The sequence below is a fragment of the Podarcis vaucheri genome (genome assembly GCF_965113315.1).
Source record: "Podarcis vaucheri genome assembly, chromosome: 18".
Lineage (NCBI taxonomy): Eukaryota > Metazoa > Chordata > Lepidosauria > Squamata > Lacertidae > Podarcis > Podarcis vaucheri.
Window position 1 is genome coordinate 9,429,488 of NC_138756.1, and position 9,354 is coordinate 9,438,841.

The window sequence follows — 9,354 nt, forward strand, 5'->3', positions numbered from 1 at the left end:
CAGAAGGTCGGCGGTTCGAATCCCCGCAATGACGGGGTCAGCTCCCGTTGCTCGGTCCCTGCTCCTGCCCACCTAGCAGTTCGAAAACACGTCAAAGTGCAAGTAGATCAATAGGTACCACTCCGGCGGGAAGGTAAACGGTGTTTCCATCCGCTGCTCTGGTTCACCAGAAGCGGCTTAGTCCTGCTGGCCACATGACCCGGAAGCTGTACGCCTGCTCCCTCGGCCAATAAAGCAAGATGAGCGCCGCAACCCCAGAGTCAGCCACGACTGGACCTAACGGTCAGGGGTCCCTTTATCTTTAATTTAACATGGGGATTATCAGCTAATAAAAGTTTGGGTTCTCTTTTGTTGGGAGGCTTCCATCTTGTTCCACCTTGTGGCAGGTGGAAGTCCTGTCACGACAGTCTTCAATAAAGACCAAGCCTACTGGCTACTGTTTTATAATAATAATAATAATTTATTATTTATACCCCGCCCATCTGGCTGAGTTTCCCCAGCCACTCTGGGCGGCTTCCAATCAAGTGTTAAAAACAATACAGCATTAAATATTAAAAACTTCCCTGAACAGGGCTGCCTTCATATGTCTTTTAAAGAGAAGATAGCTGCTTATTTCCTTCACATCTGGTGGGAGGGCGTTCCACAGGGCGGGCGCCACCACCGAGAAGGCCCTCTGCCTGGTTCCCTGTAACCTCACTTCTCGCAATGAGGGAACCGCCAGAAGGCCCTCGGCGCTGGACCTCAGCGTCCGGGCAGAACGATGGGGGTGGAGACGCTCCTTCAGGTATACAGGACGGAGACCGTTTAGGGCTTTAAAGGTCAGCACCAACACTTTGAATCGTGCTCGGAAATGTACTGGGAGCCAATGCAGGTCTCTTAGGACCAGTGTTATGTGGTCCCGGCAGCCGCTCCCAGTCACCAGCCTAGCTGCCGTTTTGCTCCGGTACTCCTGGCTGGCATCCTTCCTTTCTGTCCAAGGGAGCCCTCAGATTTCTCCGTTAACAGTGTGCACGTTCCGCATGTGCTTTAAAAGGTTGGACTTGTGGTTGAAGGCCTTGGAGCACTGCTGGCAGCCGAAGGCCGGCTGGGCCTGGTGGGTGCGCAGGTGCTGCAGGAAGGTGGAGCGGTGGGTGAAGGCCTTGGCGCACTCGCCGCAGCGGTGCGGCCGCTCGCCCGTGTGCACCCGCTCATGCTCCTTGACCGAGGCCTCCCACTTGAAGCGCCGGGCGCAGTGGGCGCAGGCGAAGGGCTTCTCCTGCGTGTGGATGCGCAGGTGCTTTACCAGGCAGGAGGTGCGCTTGAATCGCTTGGGGCACAGGTGGCAGGGGAAGGGAGCATCGTCCGAGTGCACCTTGCCGTGCTTCTCCAGGTCGGCCCGCAGCTTGAAGCGCTTCCCGCAGGTCCGGCAGCGGAAGGGCCGCTTGGCCGAGTGCACCAGGCGGTGCTTGATGAGGTCAGCGCATCGGGTGAAGGTCTTGGCGCAGCGCTTGCATTGGTAGGGGCGTTCGCCCGTGTGGATGCGCTGATGCTCGCGGAAGTTCGTTAGGTGCTTGATGTCCTTCTCGCAGACGGCGCAGCGGAAGACGTCCACGTCGGCGGCAGCGGAGCGGGCCTGGGGGCGCCTCGGCTTGCCCGGCCGGACCGCCACCTTCTTCCTCTTCTTCCGGGGGCGGGTTTTAGGAGGGGCGCACCCAGCATCCATGAGTCCCAGGCACCTGGCGAAGATGGGGCAGATTTATTTATTCATTTCATAAAAGGCATACACTGATTTACTGGAAAAGGAAAAGAAAGATTACTGGGAAATGATACCGCGGTGGTACCTCGAGTTACAGACGCTTCAGGTTACGGACTCCGCTAACCCAGAAATAGTACCTCGGATTAAGAACTTTGCTTCAGGATGAGAACAGAGATTGTGCTCCGGCAGCTGCTGGAGGCCCCATGAGCTAAAGTGGTGCTTCAGGTTAAGAACAGTTTCAGGTTAAGAACGGACCTCCAGAACGAATTAAGTACTTAATAGTAGATTTATTTATTTATTCATTTCATAAAAGGCATACACTGATTTATTGGAAAAGGAAAAGAAAGATTACTGGGAAATGATACTAGATTCAAGTAGGTAGCTGTGCTGGTCTGCTGTCATGCGTAAGCAAACTAAGGACCGGGGGCCGGATCTGGCCCAATTGCCTTCTAAATCCGGCCCCTGAGCGGTCTGGGAATCAGCATGTTTTTACATGAGTAGAATGTGTCCGTTTGATTCAAATGCATCTCTGGGTTATTTGTGGGGCATAGGAATTTGTTCATTTCCCCCAAAAAAATATAGTCTGGCCCCCCGCAAGGTCTGAGGGACTGTGGACCGGCCCCCTGCTGAAAACGTTTGCTGACCCCTGGTAGTCAAAATAAATTAAAACAATTCTTTAAAAAGATAGTAAAAAAGACCTAAAAACTCCCTTAAAAGAATCAAGTCTTCAAAAAAGTAATAACAAAGTATTTAAAAGAATCCTTCCAAAAGAATTTAAAAATTATAATGTAGCACCTTAGAGACCAACTGAGTCGCTTTAGGTACAGTGGTGCCCCGCAAGACGAAAAGAATCCGTTCTGTGATTCTCTTCGTCTAGCGGTTTTTTCGTCTTGCGAAGCAAGCCCATTGAAGGATTAGCGGATTAGCGCTATCAGCGGCTTTTAGCGGCTTATCTGCTGATCGGATCAGCTGATAAGCGGCTTAGGAAAAGGGGGGGAGGAAAAAAAACCAGCAGGAACTCGCAATACATTGTCGTCTTGCGAAGCAAGCCCATAGGAAATTCGTTTTGCGAAGCACCTCCAAAATGGAAAACTCTTTCCTCTAGCGAGTTTTCCGTCTTGCGAGGCATTCGTCTTGCGGGGCACCACTGTATAAGCTTCCGTGTTTGGTACAGGCTTCGGAATGGCGTGTGTTGTTTATATCTGTGTGTACCACAGGCGTTCAGCTTTTAGTGCCACTTCTTGATTAATCCTCCCAACCCAAGCTTTGCAGTTTTGACTCTTTATTTCTCTCTCCGTTTCGACAGTGGATGGAGGGAAGGAAACAGAAGCAAACATATAAATAAACACAGGCACGTGCGCCCAAGAAACAGAGATGCTCGCGGTTTCTCTGCCCCCACATCCTCCTGCATGCTGGTCTTGCAACCAGGCTGAAATTTTAAATAAATTCTGGGGGTGTGTGTGTAAAAAACACCACCACCACCACACAGACTGATTAGCAACCCGCACCCTTATTGATAAATAAACAAATACCATGCAGTCACTCCTGAGCACTGCAAAGCCCTAATAGCTTTAAATTGTATTTTAATCAACTTGTTTTTATTATTGGTTGTTAGCCGCCCTGAGCCTGGAATTGGCTGGGGAGGGCGGGGTATAAATAAAAATTTATTATTATTATTATTATTATTATTATTATTATTATTATTATTATTATTATTATTATTATTATTATTATTAAAGCCCTTAATAGCTTTGCAATGCTATTAGCCCCCCACCAAAAAAAAACAAACCCATGCAATCTCACTTTTTTACTGAGCTCCAGCAAGAGGAGGCTGGGGATCAAATTGCCAACGGAAGCAGATAAAACTCCCCCAAGTCACAGCTCAGCCGGTACACTAAAAGAGACGGGAAACAAAACCAGCCTTTTCTGGCATATTAAGGGTAAAGTCACGTTGCCCATACTAAAGATGGCTGCCTGCGCCTCACACCCGCCCAAGCAGCACGCCTTGTTCGCCCCGCGAGTTGGCGCAGTGCTTTGATTGGCTGCTGCTCCAACTCTCGCGACACTTCCTCTAGCCTGACAGAGTCCCAGCGGTTTCGACGGAAATGGACTGCCATGGAGCAGGAAGGGATAGACAGGCCGAGGGGGGAAACACACACACTCGAATAACTATGTTTAAAAAGAATAACACTAATATTGGATATCTACCATCGATATGTTCACGCAAAGCAGCGCTGCCTTATGCCTTAGCAACTTTACGGTAGAGCGCGGCCTACACTTCCGGTAATTATGGAGGGCGACGCTCTGGCCATTTCCCTCTTCATGGTGGAAGCAGGGTTAAAAGCAAGAATGGCGGCGTCTTCTCTTTTGATTGGCTGCCCGTCGCAAGAGCGCGAGGCGCGGCCCTCACCCAACATGGCCGACGCGCGGCCCTCACTCAAGATGGCGGCCGTCGCTAAGCGGCGCCCTCAGACAAAATGGCGGCCAGCGAGAAGCGGCGCTCGGCGGCCGGCGGGAGCGACCCGGCCCGGCCGTCCCTTCCCTCGAACGGCGCCCCGTCGGAGAGCGAGGCGGAGTTCCTCCTGCAGGCCGGCGTGAGCGACATGGTCCGCGAGGCCCTGCTGAAGGTGCTGGAGGCGCGGCCTGAGGAGCCCGTCGGCTTCCTGGCCGGCTACTTCGAGAGGCTGGCGCAGGGCGGCCCTGAGGAGGCCGAGGCGGGAGAGGCCTTGTCGGCGGCCGAGGGCGGCGGGGAGCCCCGGGGGCTGCTGCGGGGGCGCCTCGGGCGGGCCTTGTGGTACCTGGGCCTGGCTCACCACTCCCACAGGTGCGGCAGGTGGGAAGGAAGGCCGGGGCGGGGAAAAACTACAGCGCCCAGAATGCACCGCGGCAAGATTCGGGGCTCTTTCGCTGTGCTTTGGCGCGCGGGGCCTCCTGGGACATGAAGTCTTCCCCCCCCCCCTTACCGTTTTTTCAGAGGAGAAGTGAATATTGTTGTTAGCTGCCCTGAGCCCGGCTTCCGGGATATAAATAAAAAAATATTATTTATTTTTATTATTATTAAGAATTATTATTATTACTATTAAGAATTATTATTTATTATTAAGAATTATTATTATTATTATTATTATTAAGAATTATTATTATTATTAAGAATTATTATTATTATTAAGAATTATTATTATTAAGAATTATTATTTATTATTAAGAATTATTATTTATTATTAAGAATTATTAATTATTATTAAGAATTATTATTAAGAATTATTATTGTTTATTATTAAGAATTATTATTGTTTATTATTAAGAATTATTATTATTTATTATTAAGAATTATTATTATTAAGAGTGAACGCTTTAATTTTTTTCAATTTTTTAAATTGGTTTTCGCAACATTATCAACAAACAAACACATAAAACAAACATAATTCATAGCCTTATTGAAAATTACACTTACTGTATTTACATTGTTAGGTAACTTCCTCGCTTCCCCTTGGTTGAATTTCATTGCCTGTCCTTTCAACGGTTTTCCAAATCACAGTTCTTGTAAAATTTAACGTAAACATTAACATCCTTAGATCTTCACATTACGAAATTAAACATATTAATTCATCCCTTAACATAAATAAAAACCTGCGCCAATTAAATGTCTGCAAGCTGCTTTCAGTTAATTTAACTTAACCTATTTAACTAAGTAATCATTAAATTTAATCCACTCTTCCTGATACTCCTCCGCCTTCTGGTCGCGGACTCTTCTGGTTCGGTCGGCTAGCTCTGAAAAATCCACCATCTTCATCTGCCATTCTTCTACGACCCCCACCACCACCACCACCGTTTTTCAGAGGAGAAGCGAATTAGGAAGAAAGAATGCTTTAAAAATGAATATTTTTTTAAGAAACAAGTTCTTTTACAGGCCGCTGTACAATTCCCCTCATTCCATGCAGCGCTTTTTATATATTGGGTTCAGTTGAGGGGCTGCATTCGTTTGTTTATTTGTTGATATTTCCTTTTCATTGCATTTATTTTTCTAAAAAATAATAATTCTGTTACTTCCTCCATGAACCATGTGTTTTGCGGCTGCTCGCCCTCTGTATTTTACCGTCGCAACAACAAAGCCAGTGAGCTTTGTGGCGGAGCAGAAATTCAAACCCAGGTTGGCACCCGGGTCACTCTTAGCTGCTGCATGGCTTTCCATGGTCATATGACGGAAACTGGGCTGCTTCGCCCTTTCGCTTCAAAACAGCACTGCCTAGCGGTTAGTGCGCTAGACAGGGAAACTGAGGTTAATAAAATCCCTTGCCTTGGGCCAGCTGCTGTCTCTCAGCCTTACCTACCTTGAACCACATGAGCCACTGACTCGATACAGCTCTCTCCACAGGGACATAACCGTTTTTCCAGTGGGATTTTTTGAAATTGACCCTCAAGTGCAGCCGAAGGTAGGATATTCAATCTCGTGAAAGTGCACCTGTATTTTGGAATTGCTAAATTCAGCAAACGGGGTGCCTGAGTGTCAAAATGACTAGGTGGGAAATAATCATGTTGTTGTTGTCATTTAGTCGTGTCCGAATCTTCTTGACCCCCTGGACCAGAGCATGCCAGGCCCTCCTTTCTTCCACTGCCTCCCGCAGTTTGGTCAAACTCATGTTCGTAGCTTCGAGAACACTGTCCCACCATCTCGTCCTCTGTCGGCCCCTTCTCCTTGTGCCCTCCATCTTTCCCAACATCAGGGTCTTTTCCAGGGAGTCTTCTCTTCTCCTGAGGTGGCCAAAGTCTTGGAGCCTCAGCTTCAGGATCTGTCCTTCCCGTGAGCACTCAGGGCTGATTTCCTTCCGAATGGAGAGGTTGGATCTTCTTGCAGTCCATGGGACTCTCAAGAGTCTCCTCCAGCACCAGAATTCAAAAGCATCCGTTCTTCGGCGATCATCCTTCTTTATGGTCCAGCTCTCACTTCCATACATCACTACTGGGAAAACCATAGCTTTAACTATACGGACCTTTGTTGGCAAGGTGATGTCTCTGCTTTTTAGTCAAAATGACTAGGTGGGAATTAATCATACCAAGAACAAAATTTCCTTACCATAGCCAAATTATTCTCTCGCTCGATATCACTTAGGGCTCTATCTAGTTAAATTGTCTGCTTTACCTGTTTTATGTTCCTCCCCGTAGGATGGCCTTTAACAACAACGTCAGTGTGGCCTATGATTCCCTGTCCGCCGCCGGCAGGCGCAAGAAGCCCGGAGTCAGCGGGAAGCTCTACAGCGAGCTGCTTAGCCTGATGTGCCAAGACAAGGGCACGCCAGAAGACATCGCTCTGCCCCTGCTAAGTAAGGTCTCCTGCCGAGACCACGAGGCGGTGCCCTTTGACATCTTCCGCTACGGCGTCCTCACCTGCCTGGTCCTCCTTGAATTCCTGGCCAAGGCAGACTTGCTTTTCAACGCACTGGGCGGTGGCTCGGGGGCGGCGGACAAACGAGTCTGTGCGGCGGTCCTTGGGACCCTGGAAGATGCCCTTTGCCCCGCTGAGGTCGCGGCCCCCATCCGCTTCCTGGAGGCCGGGTCCAAGCTTGGGCCAGATTGCTTGGCTGTGGCCATGGACAAAGCGCTGGCCGAGCGGAAGCCCAGCATGGCCATGAAGAAAGAGGAGTTCCTCCAGAGAGCCTCGTCCATCTTCGTGGCGAGAGTGAAACCCGTCGAATGAGCTTTTAAGCGGGGTAGGTGGGTTTGTGTGTGTGTGCGTCATCTGATCACCAACCTGGCTGTTCATCTAGGATGGAGAGACAATGCCTACTTCTTGTTTTGGGCCGGCGATGGAGAGAGATCGAAACAGAGCAACGGTGGACCGGCTTCGCTTTCTGGGGTTCAGTAGAGCTGCATGACTGATGTCCAAAACTGCTGCTCTTTGTTGAGTAAATCTCATGTCAAACACTGGATAGGTTTGAAGGATGATGGAGATATTTAAATTGGGTTATTTATATTGCAAATTGTCTCAGATTTCTTTCTTTCCTCTTCTTTTATTACACCACACAAGTCATTGCGCCAGTCCACACCTTTTCTGGGTGTGCCCAGAATGTGGTCCCGGCTGCCCACCTTCCCCAGTCAGATTTTGGAAATCTGCACACAAGACCGGTGTTCTTTTACTGTGCTTTTTTGCTCTCAATGCTGAACTGTGTTGTAAGGTCAGCTGTGTCCCGAGCTTAAACTTTTTAGATTTATTATTTCAGAACATAATACAGTGGTACCTCTGGTTGCAAACGGGATCCGTTCCGGAGCCCCCTTCGCAATATGAGCAGAGTGCAATCTGCGCTTGCACAGGTCGCGATTCGCCACTTCTGCACATGCGCATGACATTATTTTGAGCGTCGGTGCATGCGTGAGCAGCAAAACCCGGAAGTAACCCTTTCCAGTACTTCCAGGTTGCCGCGGGACGCAACCTGAAAATATTTAACCTGAAGCAAATGTAACGAGGTATGTCGACATCGCTTGGTTGTTTAAAATAAACCACAAAAAACTCAAAAGTGGTTTTTGAAAGGAATTAAACAATACAATTTCCCCCCGCGCCTGGGGGGGAAATAATTTTTTTTATATTTCCCCCCAAAAAAACTAGGTGCGCCCTATGGGGCAAAAAATACGGTAATTCGTTCCGGAGGAGCGTTCGTGTGACACACCTACTACACACTGCAGCCGACACACTAACATGTCGCGACACACGGTTTGGAAAGCTCTGGTATAGACAAAAAAATACCTTTAAGGTCAGCCAGATGCCTTTTATCCTGGTAAGATCACTGAAATCTTTGGAGAAATTATCTGCAACTCATTCCCCACAACGTTGTGCTCAGCTGCGCAACCCATAAACTCCTAGAAGCTATGCATTCACTGAAGTGAGCCCCAAGCCTGTGCTCTTTTTATTATCTTCATTTTAACAGATTTCCATGGTGTTTTAATACTGTTACTGTATAATTAAATGTTGTTGTTGTTTAGTCATCTTAGTCATGTTCTACTCTCTGTGACCCCATGAACCAGAGCATGCCTTGGAAACTCTCACTTTCTACTCAAAGCATCTCCTTTTTTTATGTCCATGGAGTTTTCTTGGCAAAATACTGGAGTGGTTTGCCAGTTCCTTCTCCAGGTGGATCACATTTAGTCTGAACTCTTAGCTATGACCTGTCCGTCTTAGGTGGCCCTGCAAAATGAGAATAAAAAGATAATACTAAAAAGCACACGCACAAGCTTTCTGTAGTTGTATCTTATATATATATATATATATACACACACATACATATATATAAGCTTTCTGTAGTTAGCTGGACTTTCTTATTTTTGTAAGCCACCTTTGAGCCCCAGTCTGGGGAAGAGGTGGATTAGACGAAATAATAATAATTCATTTCCTACTATTGATACACTACTTGATTGCAAAAAAGACTGTAGTTTATCTGGGCTTTCATAATTTTTGTAAACTGCCTTTGATGCCTAGTCCGGGGAAAAGGCGGATTAGAAAAAGAAATAATGATGATGATGATAAAATAATAATAATAATAATTCCATTTCATGCAATTTATATACCTCTTGATTCCGAAAAGGCAAAAAAAAACCCTCAAGAGCAGTTTACAAAAAGCATTGAAATT

General features: G+C 47.5%; 2 protein-coding genes across 3 annotated transcripts; one reads left to right on the forward strand and one right to left on the reverse strand.

Annotated features, from left to right (window-relative positions):
• Positions 1–194: 194 nt before the first annotated feature.
• LOC309522971 (uncharacterized protein) lies at positions 195–4,191 on the reverse strand. Of its 2 annotated transcripts, none has more exons than XM_082206744.1 (2): positions 4,146–4,191; positions 195–1,715 (listed from the first exon to the last, which is right to left on the reverse strand). In XM_082206744.1, exon 2 carries the CDS (start codon positions 1,700–1,702, stop codon positions 986–988), a length of 717 nt encoding a protein of 238 aa, XP_082062870.1. In that variant the 5' UTR covers positions 1,703–1,715; positions 4,146–4,191; the 3' UTR covers positions 195–985. The 2 variants fall into 2 exon arrangements, with proteins under 2 accessions (XP_082062870.1, XP_082062869.1); XM_082206743.1 differs by lacking the exon at positions 4,146–4,191 and adding an exon at positions 3,547–4,107.
• Positions 4,166–7,713, forward strand: TPGS1 (tubulin polyglutamylase complex subunit 1). The gene is made up of 2 exons (XM_082206685.1): positions 4,166–4,559; positions 6,899–7,713. The coding sequence occupies exons 1-2, from the start codon at positions 4,213–4,215 to the stop codon at positions 7,428–7,430; spliced, it is 879 nt and encodes a 292-aa protein (XP_082062811.1). The 5' UTR covers positions 4,166–4,212; the 3' UTR covers positions 7,431–7,713.
• The last annotated feature ends 1,641 nt before the right edge of the window (positions 7,714–9,354 follow it).